General features: G+C 36.4%; 1 protein-coding gene across 1 annotated transcript; it reads right to left on the minus strand.

Annotated features, from left to right (window-relative positions):
- Nucleotides 1-565: 565 nt before the first annotated feature.
- On the minus strand, nt 566-21,563 carry INTS13 (integrator complex subunit 13). Its single transcript, XM_054813198.1, has 17 exons — nt 21,433-21,563; nt 19,768-19,999; nt 18,247-18,321; nt 17,248-17,450; nt 16,899-16,979; nt 15,587-15,677; nt 13,779-13,907; nt 12,048-12,132; nt 9,296-9,385; nt 8,503-8,592; nt 6,210-6,388; nt 5,268-5,438; nt 4,716-4,870; nt 3,508-3,738; nt 2,194-2,333; nt 1,401-1,536; nt 566-706 (listed from the first exon to the last, which is right to left on the minus strand). The coding sequence occupies exons 2-17, from the start codon at nt 19,990-19,992 to the stop codon at nt 667-669; spliced, it is 2,121 nt and encodes a 706-aa protein (XP_054669173.1). The 5' UTR covers nt 19,993-19,999; nt 21,433-21,563; the 3' UTR covers nt 566-666.
- Nucleotides 21,564-21,654: the final 91 nt, after the last annotated feature.

Below are 21,654 nucleotides of genomic sequence, written 5' to 3' on the forward strand. Positions count from 1 at the left end.
TTAGCAAAAATTTTATTTTACTTTTGCTTACAAAGACTTAACTCCAGAACAACAACCTGAAAAAAGCTTTGCTTTCTAAAGATCGTTTCTAGTCAATTTTTAAAAGTCCTTAAACCAACAATTTTTATCTGTAAACCCACTCACTCTCCCACCCCTTAGTTGAAAACAAAGACTGGCATTTTCTCTCAACTCAGTGACAAGGTACTCAGTGTGCGGTCTTCTCCATAATTCTGGACTCCTGAGGAAGTTTTATATAAATAAAAGTATTCATGAACCAAAATTAACAATATTATCAGTTAATTATCAATTACTTGATTTTTTTTTTTTAAAACAGTCATCACTGATTTTAAACATTCAGCAATACTTATGGGAAAGAACTTTAAACTGACTAACATTTTTGATTACTTGATTTAGTCCATTGCAGCACAGGTTTTCTTCATCCTAAAAACATGACTGTAAAATACTTCAGGACAGCTCCTATTTGCACACTATTAATTTAATGTGATATGAGGATTTCATATTCCATAGCAAAAATAAAAATAGAAAAATGTAAAAAACAATCAAAACAGAGCTATACAATTGTACTGAAATGGTACCGATATCAATTCCAGCATTAAATATTTTTGCAATTCGGCCAAGTTTTGTCCAAAGAAACAAAATTAATCATCACTGCCGGCCTGCTTTTCCATTTTCTGTTGTTTCCATTCTGAAATGCAAGACAACAACTGGTAAGGCTTGTAATTGGAAATACAACCAACAGATTAAGAAAAAAAAAAATCACTTAAATAGTTATTAAAAAATATTTTTTACTTCACAGATCATCCTGTCTCTCCCTATCCCTAACATACAATCTTATCTGCTGCTTAAAGAAGTATTAAGAGGAATCAGTACATAAAGGAAAGGTTTCTGCAAAGAAACTTTCCAGCCACAAAGAGCTATCCATAGCAACCTCACCAAAAGACAAAAGCCCATATTGATGTGACTACAGAGAGTCCATTACCAAAACTTGAGCTTTAGCAGTTTGTTTCAAGGTCTTCATTTTCACCCTTCTTACACTGATCACTGACTACCACTATCGTATTTACTTAAAAGGAGGTTCCTTTGGGTTTTCAGTATTTTTTGGACTATCAACTTCATTACAGCACAGCTTAAGATTCAACCACTCTACTATCAACAATATCTTTATATTAGCCACTCCTTTGGAAGCTAAAGCGAGCAATAGACTGGCACAAGAAGTCTCAACTTAGCTACCATTTAACACCCTGAAGTTTAAGAGTTTTGCTACATTTTAATCCTCAAAAGAGTAAGGAGTCTTTTTAATCCTGTAACTGAAGTATTCCTCCATACTGCATATTGACTACTGCCCAGATATTTGTAGTGATGCATTTCCTGATACAAACCCATTTTCTTCTTTCAGATGTTGATATAGCTCAGCTTTATTGTTGACAGAGTTCAAACGACCAATAAATTCCTGGTGTTTCCTAGAGTTGGCAGTATTAATCCTGTTGCTCCATAAAGACAGCAAGGACATTGGCCCTAAAATTGCAAGTTAAATAAGTCTAAGTGATTTAATTTTTGTATTTGTAAACATAACATCATTATAAAGGCTTGGAAGAAATTACAGACTATGGCAGTACAACATATTAAATAACCTTATGATAGAGGCTACACAAATACAAAATATGCAAAGTGAGAACAGCTGAAGTTGCTTCATAAGCGATTTGCTGCAAATGCAGAATCTGAACATCAGCTCAGCCACTGCGACAGATGGTAACAGCTCACACCAAGGAACAGAAGTCAGTGAGATGTGCCCATTTCAACAACTATACTGCTTCGGCATGTTTATATTTATTAGTCAGCAGGAGACAGTGATTTCTGATACCTGTCCTTAAACAGCATTTCTGACATACAGTAGCTGAAACAGCACCAGCAGAAATTTGTCCAATCCCCATGTCAACCCAAGTGCCTTTCCGTAGACCCACACAGTATCTTGGTATCTCTCTTTTTACACAGACCTGTTGAGGTTAACATAATTACCAAGAATTTCTCAACTTTGAATGTTTAATTAAAAAATATCCTCATTGACTTAGCTTGAACTCCAAGAAGATTCATCTCATTACTTTAGAAAATACAGTCTGATACAACAACTTCTATCTTTAAAAGAAATAATCTGTTCCAATTCTTCTGGTTTACCTTTTGCCTTTTCAACTGTTGGCATTTCATCCATTGTAATAAGCGGCTTTTTGTTGGGTGGCTCAGGAGAATCAGGGGAGTCTTTGATAACTTCAGCTTCTGCTAGTTCTTCTTTTTCACGATCCAACAGACCTTTTAACCTTTTTGAGGGGGAAAGAAAACAGTGGAGCAAAATGTGCTAGAGCAGCACCTATGATTCTCAATACCATTCTGTACTCCTCAAAGTTATGGGCAATCCGTATCATAAGAAAATATCTTTTAATCCTCTGGAATGGATGAAAAACAATAGGGAAGACTAGCCAAATAATCCTCTGGGTTAAAGCATTAAGTAAAAGGGAAGGATCTTAAAATATAATTTCACTTTAGTTACCAGTATTTATATTGTAGTTAAGACAGTTGATCATTCTGAATTTTGAAGGAAAGACTAAGTAATAATGCATATACAAAAAATACCACACGATTTCCTATTATCTTTCCTACATGAATTCAGACCTATTCTATACCAAATCCCTTTTATCGCAGTCCCTGGTATTGTCCCACATGTGAAAGTAAAAGCATTTGTAGGAATGGATTTGATCATAAACAGAAAGGCATGAAAGGTCATCAGCATGGTGACAATAATAGGTGAAAAGGTTCTCCTATCCTAAATGATCACAGCATGCACAAAACATATGCAAATTAAGCTTACTACCATGAGAGTTTTTTGATCTCTTTAGAATAGTGTTTGAAAGACAGAAAACAGAAGAGACTGACAGATCCTTACCACTTAGACAAGTTACAATAACAACACGAATTATAGGCAGTAGGTGTATGGACAATCAATCCTGATGTTCAACTAAAGAGGAGTCAAATCAATCTGGATTGTTTATCTACCCAAACACTAAACTATCTACAGCTCAAGAGAAAATAACTGCCTGTCCCAAGTTTTTAGTCACGCTTTACATTTCTATAAAGCGGTTTAATGTCTAATAGGTAGTGTGGTTACGATAAAATCCAACAGCAGTGACTCCTCAAGCTGCAAAGCCCTGCTAAGTGGTCAACAACTTGCCCAAGACCCATACTGCTCGTAAAATATGTTAATTTGAAAAGCCTGATAAGCAGGCACTGTAATAAGATGCCAATTTCCCAAGCTTGCCAATGGTGACTGATCCAAAAAACCTTGGAATTCACACTCAGTGGTAGTAAACCAAAGTTACAAGCATGAACACATCAAATTGAAACCTACAACTGTTTCACTGCAATTCCTCTCCTCTTTGAAGTAGGGCAGGATAAAAACTATCACGCTGCAGTTTTATTTCACTTTAGAAAATTTACCTTTCTGATTCTTGCCATGGCTTATCTGATTCATAGTCTTTGCCCAACTTCTCCGACTTGTCCTCTTTGTCTTCTCTCTTTCTACCTCGTTTCTTGCGCTCCTCTTCTTCTGGGGGTTTGCTTCTGCAAGCCATCAAACATTCTAAGACTCGCTGGTGTTTATCAGAGTTGTTTATGTGTGCTCGTACAAGGGTCTCCAATTCATTCCACATAATCCGGTACTGTTCATCTCTAAGCAAGGCCAGAAAAAAAGATATTACATACGGAATTACCTAGATCATTAAATCACCCATTGATTAAATTAAGGTTAAAAACAGACCTTAAGAAACAAAAACAAATCCCCAAACCAAAAATAACTCCAAACAGATTCTCTGTCCTCTTGTACTGGAGGTCTATCCACCTGGGATTACTCCAGCCTTGAAACTTCCCAATTGACATCCAGAGTTAAGTTTAAATTGAAATGGACTGTGTCCACTGAAATCAGACTCTTAACTTCCACAAGACCTCACTGTCAAAAGGCACTTCTGAATCCTCTCAGGTGTTTGCGAACTATGCAATGTCAGGATATGCAGAGCGCCACTCATGTACTGACATGTACATTAATTACTATTTAATTCTTTGGATAAAAAAAATAGAAAGAATTGTACCATGCTACTGTAAGTAACATCCAGTCACGTGGACAAATCTGTAGCTGAATTTCTTTTCAACCAATTCTTGAAAATACAATGCATACATCACAATGACTGAGGTATCAGGATGCTTGTTTTAAAGGAGCAGCCCATATTTTAAGTAACTGTTTCAAAAGGATTTGACTATTCTAATATAACCCAATTTTAAATCATTGTTCATTTATAATATGCTTACCTTCTCCTTTACATTAATTTGAAATTATTCCACTTTCTCTGTCCTAGCTTGTATCAATACCTTAAGTTTCTTGATGACTATCTCTGCTTTCATGGTTTTTAACATACTCACAATTCTCAGGTAATAAAATGATGTATTTTTTTCCTAACATACGGAAATATCAGTACTGTGATAGCCTCTAAATGATGCAGGCAAAGTATTCACAGCATTTGTTTTGCATACATATAGCATTTTAGTTTACTACATATGGCCTTTGGTCAAATTTTTAAAATTTGGTATGAAAACAATGTCAATAGAGTACTTCTGAAAAATGTCCAGCATCAACAAAGAGATATGCATGTAACCTTTTTGGACCCTTTCCTCTGGTACCAACTGTTGAAATTGGCAGTGGATCATTTTTCCTCTCCATGTCTACCAAATTGTATATGGTTTTTTGACAATTCAAAACATCCTCATCAGTCATTGCTTCTTTTACAATCACACTGGCTAATGGCACTACCTGCAAGACAAAACAAAAGTCAACAAGAAAATCTGTATATCACAGGAGAGAAATAGGAAGAACAAAGAAATCAAAGGCAGTGGAACCACAAAAAAACCCCCACACAACAAAAACCAGTCCCTCTTATCCTCAATTTAGTAGTAACTCTAAGCAGGTATAAGTAGATGCATGTTTTCTTTACCCAGCAGCACTGTAGCTGTCAGGTTCAAATATTCCACCCTATTTAGATGGCATTCCAATAACCTATTGACATTAAATACAGAGGACTTAAAAATAACGCTGAAAATAAACTGATTTTGTGGCAAGTGATTGATTTTAAGAGTTAGTATTTCATAAAGTGACATAGTGAAACTTAATCTAGAAGACAATAAAAGACTACAAACCGCAGATTACTTACAGCTTGCATGTTGAAGATGGTAGTCTGAGAAATAATCATAGGCCAGTAACGAGTATGTTTCTCTAACTGATCTTTTGCACGTTCCAATGGAATTTCAAGACTTCCATCGATCTTATATCTGGGCTCTAGAAAAGGAGTTAATCGGTTTTCCCTCATAAATTCACCAAAATCCTAATGATAACCAAACAAGATACAATTAGGCATTTCTCTAACAACGTAACTTTCACTGAACGGGAGAAACAGCATAGTCTTGCTTATCACTAACTGTGTACCATCCCCACTGCTAAATTTGACCCTAACAATCCTGTTTCTAGCTTTCAGATAGACATTATTCGAGGTGAACACAAAAACAGTTGTATAAAAATATGGGTTAAAACTAATACAAGGATCTGCAAGGTATTTCATATATGGTAAGAGTTTTGTCATGTTTTTCTGGAAGCCACTTCTGCTTGTTTACAACCGATACAAAGGATGTGTTGAAAAAAATAAAAGAAAAAACCAAAATGAATGCCAGCTGATTGTCTGCTCCATATCCAGGGTTCAAAGCTTACAACATCTTTTCTACTTATTGTACAAGCCATCCACATGCAATCTATCCTTCTGACAATAATCAGGATATAGTCCTATGTGTATCCAGCCCACAGAAAAAACTTGACAAGAGAAGTGTTATTCCAGAATCAGAACAAAGTTTAAATACTCATAAGGAGGCAAGTACTTCCTTGACACAGAAAGGATTCCATGAAGCAGGCATAACAGTAAGCAGATGTACTTTGTACTAAATATGTATCAGTAGTACAAAGAAAACCAGTTTGACCACGCAATCCACTCCAGCTCCCCAGAAAACATACCAACATTTCCTTTAGACATCTATTGCACTACATCTCTTGTCATCTGACATAAGCAGCAACTGAAGAAAAAAGAAAAAAACAAAAAGAGTCTTACTGTAATCCGGTAATCAGTGACTCTTCCACCACACCCTTCACTAATTGATGGGGGATCTTCTAGAATTGATCGTGAGCTGCTTAAAACATGCAGAAAAATTTCTCCTCCATGGCTGCTGAGCATGTGACTAATTACTTTAGAGCCAGACTTGCGGGGCTGTTCCAACAAAACAGACCTGCCTGTTGGAAATGAGATCAGTTTCATTAGTTACTGTGTGCTGCAATTTTAAATTAAAAACTACATGTATACAACACAGGTTTGTACCTAGCCAGTAAGACTCTGAATCCATTAAAGCTCTGTTTTCACCTAGCTGAATCAGAAACAGCTATCTCCTCTGAGTATTTACTCCATGTCTTTACACAGAATATAGTGTAATATGCTCTTTTACACAGAAAGATCAAAAAGCATCCCTCCTGAACCAACCAATCACATTCTCTGCAGGACATTATTCTTAGGAAAAATCCATAAGACATTAAAATGGTATATTGTGTAAAGGCAGTTTGCTATTGTTAATTATTACAGATTATGCTGTATACTGAACTTATTTGGCTCTATTGCTTTTAATGAGAGAGTTTCTGCAACTTCTAAAAAGTCACAAAACAACCTACTTGCATATAAAGGTATCAATTGATACTATTTGTTAATGCTTAAAATGGATACTGTATTTCAGACAAATAAAACTGCCTTTGCCTTATTTCCAGTAAAATACACTAAGCATAAAAGGGTGCATTCTCCAAATAAGTTGGTTGTTATGAAGAAGCAAAACTAGAAGAGTGGTTATCTGAAATATGCTGTTCATTTTGGTTCTAACCATTTTTATTAATCAAAGTACTTTATCAGTACAGAATCTTCAGAGAAAAATACATAAAAATACGGTGTTTAATAAAACCACTGCACATTTTAGACAGTCAAGTGACTTGACTGAAGAAAACATCCCATTAAAAAGGATGTTTGTAATGCAATTTTGTTTGCAAACTGTAAAACCACCAACATGTAATTAACATTGACTACATATTACTTGTTTGGAAGAAACAGCTTTGGTTTAACTTTGTCATGTATTTAAACAGCAACCTTTTATAGCAAGATTATCTGCAAGATCTTGCTCATTGCCATGAAAAAACAAAAGGTAATGTTTAAGGAGGAGCTGCTGCCTGAGCATTCACACACCATTCATGGTATTGTGCGCACACACATACTTATTCTTGGGCATGCTTCCTCCTCCTTCAGGTTCAACCCTAGGTTTCCCACAGCACAGTCTCAGGCATGGATTTTATAAAATACTTAATTTGAAAGGTACAGCAGCAAGAACAGCCCAGGCTGGGTGCCTCCAAAGAGAGGGACCCTTAACAAAGAAACCCTGGACAATTATACCCTTCTGATCTATACACCCATCCCTCACATGCTGTCTATGTGTCTTTTAGTCCCATGGTGATTTTTGGTCCGGGGTCTTCTAATTGGATTCTTTTTCTGTGTAGGTAAGCAGGCTCTTATCTTGTTGATTTGCAGTTTCAGTCAAGGGTTGGAGCCTCCTTATCTTCTGGTTTATACTCCTTGTGCACCTGCACTCACTGGCAGAACATGGAGAACCAAAGAGTGCCAGACTTGGGAAAAACACTACCAAAACATCAGTGTGATATCAAAACACTAATGTTTTGGTAGTGTTTTTCCCAAGTAGGAGGATTAGACACATAAAGCGGAACAGATGCAATTGGAGCATTACCTGAGGCTTTGTTCAGGGCAACAGCCTCTGCTACTGCAAGCGTTACCTTTGGCAAGGCCTCTTTCATCCCGCTGCTCTCCTGTGCCAAATCACCCCAGTAACCCATTTGTCCCAGGAACCTATCCTCTAGGTGATGTTGCAGAAAGGTAAGTTCGTGCTGGTCAAAGGTCCCTTGCAGTGGCCACTGTTCTGTCAGGTTTCCATGTCTAGTTACAGCTGGCCAGTCTTCTTGACATAAAATGTCAGCGTGCTTTTTTGATAGAGTTGCTGCACCAAGACTCCTATTCCAATTTTGTATGATCTCAGCCAAGGGCATCCCCTTCTCTGAGCTGGGTAAGTTTCCCATCACGTTCTCAATCTCTACGCTTTATACTGATCAGGCCACACAGCTTCCACTTTCTTTCTGTGTGCTTTATGCTAGCCACACGCTCCCTGTGCAATTTACACCGGTCAGGCCAAGCACTTTTACAGTATATAGACATTTACTGCTATACGAACCAAAATGTGGTAAGCAATCCATTCACAATATTAACAATTAAAACATTAAATAATTAGCCAAGGACACAAATTTACCATTAAGGAGAAAGTTAGTAAGGCATGAAGAAGGTCTGCTATTTACATCTACTGGTGAAATTCTGTACGCTCCAGTGCAATAGTGTAATTCTGAAAAATAAATGAGTAGAAAAGTTGAGAGTGTAGTTCCACATAAAGAAAAAAAATCCCACACAACAGAAGAAAGGAAGAGGAGGCAGCTATTCCACAATCAGCAGAACTAAAAAGTCTAGCTGTGTCTCAGTCTAGAAGTCTGCTCCTTTCCCCATCTCCTCACAATCGTTCCAGTACCCTCAACTCCAAGAACCTAATACATTCCCAAGCTCTATTTCCAGCAGAACCTCCAGTTCCTTATCTCCTGAATTATTTCACTGCAGGGTCAGCCTCCTCTTTTTTCTCTTATCTATATTTTTGACCCGCTGGCTCAAAGAGTCAACATATCTTGCTGATAGTTTACAGCGTGCATGAGCTGAATGGCTGGGTGGTTCCTGTTACCCCAAATCTTCCCAGTCTCTCTCCCGTACTCAGATTTGGGTAGAGATCTCTCCCTTACTCAGATCTGAAAGTTAATACAGAGGAACTAGTCTACTGATCCTCTCACATCTTACACAAACCACTGATTAGCCAAGATCAGGAGAGCATCGAATGACCATTAATCAAGCAGGTGCAGACAGCAGCAAGGTTTATAGAGCAAAAGGTAAAACCAGCATTAACAAGACACTAATTACCTCCTTGTTCAGATTCTTATCAGTATACAGGAAAAACAGTGTTCTAAAGTTAGAATATCAGTTTTGTAAGATACCATATTACCTACCAACACTATTTGTTCGAGGAGTACACCATTTTAATGTTACGGTTTCTTTAAATGTGCCTTCTCTGCTATTGCCACCTATATGATTATCACCTGCAACAAAGTCAGAAAAAGTGTGTCATAACATGATCAACCATATTTTCTTTATTATGGCAAAAACCTCTAAACTTCTAAGGTACAAGATATTTATAACACGAGCACGTACAAAATGTAATCTAATTTTTAAAAGTGAGATATCTAACCTAAGCAAAAAAGCTATTAGTAGTGACAATTGAAAAAAAATAATCTTTTAAAAATCAGCAGCCATTGCATGTTTTTTAAAAAACAATTCAGCAAACAAAATGCTGCAGCTCCTGAGTATGTTCCATAGGTTTGATACAACACTTTAAAAAAGATATTGTCTTAAGATCCTAGGCATTTTAAAAGAATGTGTTATAGATAAAACATACATAATTTTCAATTTCCCACATAGAAATCAGAATCTTTAACAAATGTTAGAGCTGATCATTTCTTATACAAATTATATCCTAAAGTCAAAACAAAGTGATCTAAAGGCACAAGTTGGGCTTTTGGGGGAAAAGTATTTGATCTCATCATCCAGTATCTTTGCTATGGCAGATTCAATCTGAACATCTCTCAACATGTTTTACTGGTCATAGATGTTTTATCATTAAAATACTTTCATACGTCTCCTCACTGATAACTGGTCTGGCAAAAAACACCTGAAGGCATTAAAACAGACATTATAAATACTCCTTAATACATTAAGCTATGTTTCTACTAGTGAGTTTTGCAATTCTTCATGATCTTTGAATCACATTATTTCAGGAAAAAATTAGCTGAGTTTTGCATGAAGTTTCAAAATTACAGTAGCATAGTCATTTATTATGCTCAAATCCACCATAACTGGGAGGAATGAGACACATACATCAATATGTAACACTATGTAATATGTTAGGGTCTAGTCTAATCTTTCATGTAAGAAGTTTTCTTTTATTTCATATCAAAGACATTTCCTCACTAAAGATTTGTTTGATTTGCTTATTAATCATGCAGGTAATTTGCAAAAGTTGATTTTTTTTCAGTTAACTTAAAATAACTGGAATCATTTTAGAAACTCTCAGAACATCTGAAGGCCAAACTCAGTTAATCTAAAAATTGTCTAGCAATATTTCACAGAAATAAGATCAATGTAACTGAATTCCTACTTTCCTAGCACCAGAGCTATTACAGCTGAAAGATTTATTTAAAAACAAAAGAAATAAAAGTTTACAGAATCTAAGAACAAACTTTTTCCTCTCAAAGTTCTGATAAAAAAAAATTTGAAGCAGCATTGTAGTCAGAGTTTGCTTTTGGCTTTTACTAGCAGACTTATTCCTTGAGCAAATACCTATTAGAAAACTATTTCTGAGCCCTTACAATGAAGCATTACGCTTTCCACATGGTATCACAAGTTCAGGCAAGTCTGAATTAATTACTGCAACATCCTATTATTTTTCCTCAACCTTTAATCTTACACTCCACTAAAACACGGAGCACAGTACTTGTAGATGATAATGAGGAGTTACCTCCTTTTCCTCAAAGTAATGGTAATCCCCTTAAGAGGATAAAAAAAGGACAAACTCCCTAAAATGGCTACATATGGACCATATGATTTCAAACTTCAGAAAAGAAATATCCACTCTGTTAAATAACTCCAACAAACAACTCATTTGTTAAACTCTTCACTTCTTAGAAGTTAAACCACTACCAACTTTCTAATATGCTTTAAAACTATACAGTGTAGTTTTGGATAGTAAAACTAAAATCTACAGCCTATATCTAAATAAATGTATTCTACACACATAGTAAATCAGACCAAGCTTTTAATGTTACTGAATCATGTAACAGAAGTTACAATCAATGCAGTAGGAGAAAATGAAGCATATTCAAGCTTTTAAAAGCTTCAAATCAGACTTCAGCACTGAAACGGCATACAGCCTAAGTATTCCACAACACACTGGCACAGCCTGAGGGTTTTTTCACTGCTCAGCTTTGGTTTTAGTTCTACTAATACAGTATTTTTAGCCTGACTTAACAGAATTTTACATCAAACACTGCTTCCCAAACAAAATAGTTTTGCATAAGGCTTACTGTTGTGTTTTTCTAACTTCAGTTAAGAGTTGTTAAATTCACCTCAGAGGAATTATGAGGTAATAATTCCAAATTTACAAAAAGGATACTAGTTATTTCAAATTCAACAAGAGAGCTCAAAAGCCAAACAACTATTGTCTTTTCTAAAAGAATTACTGTCATAAACAGGCCCATGGGATGCAAGTGATGTCAGTTATTATCACTTAACACACAGATTAAAAGGTCAATTGTGCAAGGAATAATTTTCCACAAATACCCAACAAGAGGTATTTTCTGTTGTAAAATCACTGCACATCTGGTCTCTCATCTACTTTTTTATATCAATAAAAAGTTGACCCACCCCTCAAATCTTACACAAATATCCTGAACGTATGTGAGGCCCTGTCTGACAAATTTGACCTGTTTTTTCATTGTTGTATCCTTATTACTATACTAAAATATGCCAATAATGAGTAAAACTCCAATGCCAACATTAGAAGTCAAGTTTGTGGGTTGTAAGGAATAACTGAAAATATGCTAATCGTGTCTGAAATTTAGATCAATTTGAAGCTCGCAATCTTGCTTTGTGAATACTTCCAGCAGGCTGATTCAAAGCAACTTTCAGAGGACTGTTTCTACTTACCACTCTTTAAAAAGTCAACATGTGCCTCCTTGTGATGAAGAAGCTCCACATCATAGTTGGCTGATGTGTTAGCATGTTGTTCTTCCTTTAAAAGAGAATGGTAGAAAGAATAAATACAATTATTTTAGCTAGAGGTCACTGTTTTTATAAATGAATGATTCTACATTTACCTTTCACTCCAGAAGAAAACAAAAAGTCTCCAAAGTGCATCAGACAACAATGGGATTACAGTGCTGAGGAAACTGTTTGCTCTCTGACCTGTTTAAAGATGCAGTCATCTGCTTTTCCTCATTTTTCCTTTTTTCAAACCCTATGGTTTCCTCTTTATACAAATGTCATGACAGTGTGCACAGTGTAAAATACAGGTAGAAAATAGGTTTAACTATTTTTGTTTAAATTAGTGAAGTTAAAGAAGCCTAGTACATATTGAATACCACCAGCAGTTAAAACATACTGAGCAGCAGCAAATGGTCACTGCAGAATAGACTGCCAATTACTTTTCACAACTAAAAATCTCAAGAATCCAAACCCCCCCCACTTAGAACTGAATATCATTTTCTTGCACTTCAGATATATAAAAAGTGTACTTGTAGATGCAAATCTATAATTCAAAAAAATGGATGTTTGTAAAGAGGACACTGCATCTTTAAACAGCTGCAGAGGACTAGCAAAAAACAAAACAGTAACCTTGGTAATTTATTCCAAGTTTAAAAAAAAGGGAAAAAAACCACAGAGAACCCAACATAGTCTATTACTATAAGGACAAAGGCAGAAGGGAGAGGCATACCAGCAGCACACAGGTCAGAAAGTTACAAACAAGGTATTTGCAAACTTAAGTCACATTTATGCCATGACCCATGTCAAAGTTTCATTAAAGCTGTGAAGATACATTGATTTTTAATTTCATGTTTTAACTTCTAAAATGCATACAATATTGCTATTTTTCAAAGATGCAAGTGATGATTCACAGTATTAGAACTTGTTTTTTTTTCTGTAAATGAGGAAAGTTTATCTGCCCCCGCCTTTTTTATTTCAATACTGACACTTCTGTTTCAATTCTCTGGCTGTCTGATCAGAAAATTACTGTAAACTTAATACTTGAAATTCTTATTTGCACTGGTTTCCCTCCCAGTAGTGATAAAAAAATATTTAAAAATAGGGACAAACAACTGAACAGAAGATATTTGATTTAATATCTTTAACTAGATATATCCCCTGTCACCCTGTTTCTGGTTTATGGATCTTCAAACTGGAAAAACTTTAGTCAAAACTAAGCTACTAGTTACAAACACCTTTATGTTGGGTGGGCATGATAACGAAACAGAGGAAAAAGAGACTCACTATGCCACTAAAATGCACAAGGGTCAAGAATATCTAAACACAACTAGAAAGACAAAAGAATCACAGACAAAGTAATCTGAGGTAAATAAGATTGTATTTATATAAAATAATACAAACAGAACTGAAATAACACTTGTATTGCTACATCAAAAATTGAGATTCAGCAATACAACATTTTGTTCTGTGATCCTTCTTTACTTTTCCCCCTTCTTTATTTTTACTAACCTGGTCATTGAATGTGGGCTAATAAAAAAAAAAACCACAAAACAGAAAATATGATATGGAGAGAAAAACAATGTAAAAATTCAATTAAAATAAATATTAGAAGTTTACAAACAAATTTAGAAGTGATGCAAACTAGTTATCACAAAGCTATAGACACAATATTACCTTCATAGGAATGTTAGTTATTGTGGTTGAAGCCAGGTCAAAGTGCTGTTGTACTAAAACATTCAGTTTTGTAGCCAGATGCCGCCCCGCACGGACACTGTGCACTTCACTGGTTAAAACAGGTGAAAGCTAAAATAAATTGACATACAGGATATAGTATTAATGGATTAGGCACTAGTATCGTGTAATGATATTATTCATTTGAAACTCTAAAATAAGCACATTTATGCTAAATTCAACTGGGGGAAAAGCCACTAAAAAACCCCACACCATGGGAAACTAAGAATGAAGAAGCAAAAATTTCTCATTCAGAACCTTGCTGGTTATGTCAGTTGTTATAGTTGCGGTTGCTAGAAACTGTCAAAAAATTAGAAGTGTGCTACAAAAGTTGACCCATTAACTGTTAATATGAAGAATTAGTATCACAACATGGGAAACAAACCCTCTTAATAGAAGCTCTGGGCCAAGATTTTCACCCTTTTACTAACAGGAACAAAGTAATTTTTAAATACCTACCTGCAAGTGCATCATATATGCACAAGGGAAACAAACACAAGCCATAAGATGCATTTGATTATTCCCTAGCCAACAAGGACATTGATTTTAGGATTCTGGGAGAAAAGGAACGTAAAAAAACTCAGCCCAGTGACAAATATGACTGTCTTACAGAGGAAAGTAGTAGTCAATTTATTCTATTCACATTTTATTTTTTTTTAGCACAACTACAAAAGAGTTTTGTAGAGAAGAATCCAGGAAGGTAGCTATTACAGTCCTTTTTATTTATGAAATAATATGCAGGACTAGATGCCTTTCATGTTAAGGATAAGACTTTTTTTACTTGTGTCTTTTCTTTCTTACAGACAGCACATTAAAATACTGAGCAGAGAAAGACTGATGAAGAGCAGAATATATTACAAAATATTTATGTACTTGGTTTCAAACAACCACCACTAAGTATACAGGTCCACAGAGCAGACACGCTTTTATTACTGAACTGAGATGTTAAGATATAGAATAATTTCTTATATGCATCCTTTCACCTTTTCGTACCATCATCTTTAAAAGTACCTGTAGGAGAGTACTTCAAGTATTTGATGAACTCCGAGCATATTTTACATTCCTACAATATATTACCCTTTCATTTGGAAGCAGATATGCTTTCCAATGCTTTTCATCAAAAAGGTATCCTGTTTGCTAACACTGGAACAACAGAATTTATAAACAAAAGCTCGTTTTGGTTTCATGAGAAAATCATTCAACCAAAAGGCTAAAAACACTAACATGTTACTCTGGATAACATGGAACACGCAGTGCTGAACAATATCCACATCATTCAGTAACAGGTATTTGGGGAAACAAGGCCTGTGCTAGCTTGCAGCTTACACCTGAATGGCAGGAAAGTTATTCAACTAACCTATTCAAGCAGTTGAAGGTTTTGCACTAGGTTCTTAAACAGGCATTTCCTTCTCAAAAAACCCAAACCCAAGACTACTGTTCTATGGCATTAACAGGCTTACTTCACAAAAAAAAAAAAGAATCATGAATTATTGATGCAAGAAATTTAAGTAATGACATGAAAAAAGAGGGTACCATAAATGCACAAAGACTACAAGACAAGAAAACAAAGCATATGCTTTAGATGGCAATATGCAGGCTGTCAGTGTTTCAAAGATTTATCACCTGTACTTTTTCCTGCACCTTACCAGAGAATCAAAACATTATTGCTGAATATTTAATTTGCACTGCCTATTTTGAGTCTGACGTGGCTCCAAATCCTTGGATAAATTTTCTCATTTTAAGCTCCTTACCTCTTTTTTAGGACGATCTGAAACAAGGCTGTCTTCACCAACTGGGTAAGTGTGGATTAAGACCAATTCACATTTCTGAATCTGCATTAGACTTAAAGATAAAAACATTCTATTTAGCCTACAGTGTGGCAGACTTTCCTAGAAATTAGATCAATTCTCCCAAGAGTCATCTGATTTCCAGAACACAGAATCATGAAGATGTATCACAACATACTGTTTCTGAAAATACTCTGCAGAAACTAGGTTACATTAATGATTTTCAAAAGCACATACTTCAAAATAAGTTTTTATCAGAATAAAAAAAAATGTATAACATTTCTAGCTCTTCAGATGCTATAGTGCTGTGTTTCTTTTTGGACATATCAGTGGAATAGATCCTTAACTGGTGTAATCTGTTCAGCTTCGTTCAACTGAAAATTGACACTACAGAGGATTTGTGTCTCCAAGCGTGCATGCGGGTATTAAGAAGGGGATTCCAGGGAACATGAAAACAACCTCCCAAATATAGCATGCTTATCTCCTAATGTGGCTGGAAACTTAGGGAGATTGAGACATTGTTCCACAGCTCTATCTACAGGAATGAGACCATTTTTCTGTCTTTACAGTGAACTTAGAACCTGATTCCCTGGGGCAGTATTCACTATACATACACAAAACTGCAATTGCAGCAGGTAAATATAGGAGACTCCAGCTTCTGCTATTTTAAGTACCTAAAGAGCAATCAAGAATTGGATCTCAACCTACTATACACTTTACAAGGCACTTTACACAGTCCCTGGGCCAAGCAGTTCACAGTTTAATTAGATAAAACCTATGGTGGAAAAATGTTTTCTCAGAGGAGATGCAACCTGTATTTCAAGAGATTCCTTTATCTCAAGGGAAGTGTCAGGCAACACCATAATTTAGAAATTAAAAACTAGTTTCAAAGAAGTTAGCCATTTTAGTCAAAGAAAGATGAGTGTAAAATTAATGCAGTGTTATCAAGAAAAAAGGCATCAGATGCACTAGTGATTACAAGTATACAATATGTAACAAGGCACAGTTGCGTGTCTCATTTTGGAGCAAGATGTAGAAGGTAATAACCTAAGAAATACCGTTGTATGAGGATAACGGATGATACTGAAAAGCTAATGATTATACACCAGCTCTCAGTCAACAGTATCATGATTTAGCACCTTCTATTTCACACAGAAATTCATTCAAACAGTTCATTAGAATAAGTTTTCAGTAACAAAAATACATCCATATTTCATAAAGATATAACAGGCACGTGCAGAATAAGAGAAATTATGTTTGTAAAAAGTATACTCACTGATCTGAATTAGCTGCAAGCTTGTTATGCTCATGAATGGTTTCCTGAACACAATCCTCAAGCATCCGAACATGACTGTCACTAGAAAGACATTTTATATATTTTTTTTTAATGCAGGATGAGTCCTCCTGTTCAAACCAACATGCCACTAAATGCTCTCCTCTTTCAAGTGGGAAATTTTGGTTTGTTACTATAACAGACCTCTCGGCCTCTTAAGGCAAGATATGAGCTACAGAACACAAAAAAGCTAGCTACTTAGGGCACTAAATTCATGACGATCAATGAAAGAGTTCTAAAAATGTGCGAAATCACTTTTTTTTAAATGGTAGAAACACATTATCATACATACCTTTTCGCATTAGTAATACAGATTATTCTTCCTCTGTTTCCAACACGTTCTGCATTCTCCATGAGCATGGTTCGAGCCTCGTGCTGGTATTCTGTTATTTTGCAGAGTGCTTCAACTGCTGCAACCAGACCATGAAGTATGCTGCAGCACTCTGGATCTGCCCGAGGATTAGGTGGCCCAACAGCTGCTAATGCTGCCATCAACTAGTTAGAAAGAAATTATTATTGAAAGTTACTTTCCAGCCATTTGTTAAAATGATTGGTTAAGAGAAGACATCATTACAACTTATTTTACATGCAAATTAATATTGTTGGGGAAAAATCAAACAGAGCAATTAAAGACCATTATATGTTCCCAGCCTTCTGGAAAACACTTGGCCCTAAATTATCCTTTGCAATTCATTTATTAATTGTTACTATAACCTTGAGAATATAATATGCTCATTTATTACAGAAAAATACCTGGCTATAATAACAAGTTATATCCAATACCTGAAAGAAATTCTAACATTATGAGTTGCCATCTGCTTTTATTTTCTGAGAATTTGGAAATTCAGTTCCTCCCCCAAGTAAATTTTTCAGAGGATGGACTCATTCAGTACGCAACAAAAGAGAGCAAAGAGAATATTTACTTTTTTTTTATTTTTTTAAACACAGTTTGTTTGCCTATCATGCAAATGTAAAAAAACTACCAAAACAAATTCAAAATTCAAGTATCACCAAATTACAGAAGAAATACCGAAGTAATTTTTTCATAACATTGATTTTAATACGTAACTCCATACTCAAAAGCTACTGGATTCTTTTTAAATTATGTAAGACTGCCTATAAAATAGTCCAGCCTCACAGGCTGCTATTCAGAATTCTGTTATGCAATAATTCCAGACCAGATCCACCAACATTTTAATTAACTTATTTCACACTGAACACAGTAAGAAGCTGCTATTTATTCCATTATTAAACTAGACTTACAAAACAGAAGAACAGTTACAAAGCATACCTCCTGCAAGTTCTGATCTTCTTGAGTCCAAGAATTCAAGACATGAGCCCCAGAATCACTCACAATAAAATTCACCTAAAAGGATCAAGAAAGCACACATGAAATAACAGCCAGTCATACAGATAACAGCCATTATGGCTACTTCCCCAAATCCAAACAAACATGAATTACACCTTTCTTCTGGTACTCTGGAGATAGTTGCAGTGACAAGCCAAACTAAAAATAAGACAACAAAACCACAAAAGGCATCCACTCCTGCTATATTCAGTTACCCCATTAGTAACATTATAATTAACAACTTATTACTCTATATTTTTAAGCCATTAAATCAATCTTTACACCAAATTAGCATTGCAGGATATTATGAAGTATTTTAATAATTAGCCAATATTTTCAGTAGAATAGCTACAAAATAAATTCTAATAGTGCAATATTGCAAATCATTCTCCAAAGACTGTTACAGTAGATCGCAGGGGTAAATATCCAGCAAGACTTAATAAACAAAGCACAAAATATGTTCTAAAGATGACAGAAACATCAAGAGGAAGCACGCCCTCCATCTCAATTTCAGTTTCTCATACCACACAAGCTCCAGTTCAGCCAACTGATTCAAAGCTATTAAGCATACATTGATATAATCCCATAATGGCACTTGACTGCATATTAAATGCTCTAAGCTAGAGTTTAAATTAAATGTTTGTTGTCTGAGAACTAGGACATGCAATCCATCAAGGCAGTACAGCTGACACATATCAACTCACTGAACTACCAAGGCATCTGTTAGCGCCCAGCCTCTGCCTCAGCTTCTCTGACACAGCCAGCATGCCACCATTACTACTGTGTACCAATACCACTGTCACGAGGTTGTTTAAGATCCCTTTGGTTTAAGGGTAACTAACCTTTAGGACATTGCACAACAGTTTAGACAATAAGTGAGAAAAGATCTAAAAAAACCAGGGATTAGTTATGTTAATTTAAGACACAATGTTACAGAACCCACCAGGCATTTATTTTTCTAAACAAGGAGCTGTATGCCAGGAAGCTCTCCCACTTTTCCAAAATGGTAACCTCAGAGCAATCCTACCTCTTCCTAAAGTCCAGAATTCCTCCAAAGTCAGCACCAAAAACCTTATGAAGTGCTACCAAGTGTGTTTAGAAACAAAATTCCATTTGAAGCAATACCTCACACAAGGCTTTGTAAACTCATAGCTCTGGAGAACACAACAATACAGCTGTAAGTTGCCTCAAAGCAACTCTCCTCATGTTTTGCACTGAGTTACAAAGTGACATTAAGACAATGAAAGGTCTCAAAAATAAATATGTAATGGAATTCATATACTACTCAAACCAATTTAAATAGCTATACAGTATATCAACAACACAAAGAAATTTTTATATAATAAATTATATTTGATCTTTTTAATCTAACCAACAGGTAATGATATTAAGAGACTTCATTAAAATGGGAAAATATCCCTTATACTACCAAGTACTATACGTAGTATGGCTAGAAAAACTTACCAGTTTCTTGAAAGGAAAAATATCATACATTATTCTACAGTACTCCATGGATGATTCCACTGAACAGGTCCATAGTGACTTTGATATGGGTGCTAGCGGTATAATTCCTTGGGTCCGATTCTTTACTAACATATCGAATTCAACATGTTGCCTGCAGGATTCTGCCATATATGGGCAGTGATCCACAACAAAAACAGTTTTATGAGACTCAGAAAAGATTTTCATCTTCTTCCTAAAAGAAACAGATATTTAAATCAGAAAGAAATTGTACAAGGCAAAAAAAAATCATATCACAAGATTACCATGCAATTTATATAGTATAAAATTATCTTACTAGAATATGCAAGTTGTAAAGAATTTACGTCACGGTATTTAGATTACATATTGCATACATTAGCTACTACAAAACTGTTAAGCTTTAAAAAACCTACAAAAATTCCCATTTTAAGAATCTAGTTACATGGAGACAAATATCCTCTAGAACTCTTACTAGTTCATATATTTAGCATACTAGATTTCTAATCAGAAGAAACTATTTTTTTAGATGGAAAAAATACAGAAAATGTAAAATTACACTGTTGAAAAGGCAATGATGCACAGTATTACCCTCACACTTTTCTAATTAAAAGAAACTTAAGTACAGAAACTGCTTCCTATTTAAAGTTTATTTCTGAAAATAAGCAACATGGAAAGAAATAATTTATGATTAGGCTCTACAGACATAACATCATACTTTGAAGTAGGTTTTCAGCCTTCACTTTGCTAGGTACATCTTTCTATTTTTAAATGAATATTTGCATCTGTACATTGATGTTAAGTCTGGAATTATAATGTAAATGTTTCTTATCCAGTAAGACTCATAGGAGTACCCCTTGTATTCTTGCCAGCTATGAGGCCTGAGAACTCTGCAATGAAGTGTGGTGCATCTTCCTGTTTCACATTGATAGTCTGGGTTTCCCTCTCCTATAGCATCGCTGAAAGAAACACTGTTGAAGCAACTCTAGCATCAGATCCTTGTGTTAGGGTGGACATCATAACTTGGGAGACCCAAACTACATAGGAAAATTAAGCCTAGACTAGTGCTACTTAGACCACTCATCTTAGACTAAACACTCCTCCTCAAACTTATTCAACTTCTAGATGTTTCCATAACGTTTCGAGTACAAAAATCTATTTTGTGCACGCAAATGCTACTGAACTACAAAATACACAAAACCAAAAATTTAAGATAAGGAGAATTTACACAAGCCTGGTCTAGTGAGGGGTGTCCCTGCCCATGGCAGGGGAGTTGAAACTAGATGATCTTTGAGGTCCCTTCCAACCCAAACCGTTCTGTGATTCTATGAAGCCAGGCTGCGGGCAGCATCTCGCTCTGGGGGGGCAGGTTTCGCACCCGTCCTCACCAACAGCTGCCGGGGCACACACTACACCCCCTTCGGCAGAAGGGGAGGCCGGCCGCAGCTAGGGCCAGCCCAGCGCCGGGGGCCCAGCCCAAGGACTTACATCCTATCTTTAGCCTGGCACAGAGCCTGAGGGGCCGGGGAAGCCGCGCTGGAGGGACGCGCGGCCGCAGACGACCGGCGGGGCCCGGAGGAAGCGAGGTCGGTCCCCGCCCGCCCGGATGCTGAGGGGAGAAGAGGGAAACGGAAGGGAAGTGCCTTTTACCTGGGCCGGCTCCTCCTCTGGTGCAGAAGTCCTGGTCCTGCTCCGCGCCGCGCTCGGGCCCGGCCGCGGGCTCGCTCCGAGGAGGAGGAGGGATGAGGCCCGCGGGGGGGCCTAGACGGGGTCGGGCGCGGGCGCCTCCGGCCGGGCGACCTCCATGCCCCTCCGCCCGCTTCCTCCGCCGCAGGCTCCGCGGCGAGCGCGGGGCCCAGCTCCTGCCTCCGC

Source organism: Grus americana, chromosome 1 (genome assembly GCF_028858705.1).
Source record: "Grus americana isolate bGruAme1 chromosome 1, bGruAme1.mat, whole genome shotgun sequence".
Classification (NCBI taxonomy): domain Eukaryota; kingdom Metazoa; phylum Chordata; class Aves; order Gruiformes; family Gruidae; genus Grus; species Grus americana.

Excerpts from the sequence above, each read along its gene's own strand:
- INTS13 (XM_054813198.1), bottom strand. The coding sequence starts at position 19,992 with ATGAAAATCTTTTCTGAGTCTCATAAAACTGTTTTTGTTGTGGATCAC. Across the intron at positions 5,439-6,209 it reads TCACTGATTACCGGATTACA|GATTTTGGTGAATTTATGAG; the intron begins GTAAGACTCTTT and ends GGTTATCATTAG. Across the intron at positions 2,334-3,507 it reads CCATGGCAAGAATCAGAAAG|GTTAAAAGGTCTGTTGGATC; the intron begins GTAAATTTTCTA and ends CCCCTCAAAAAG.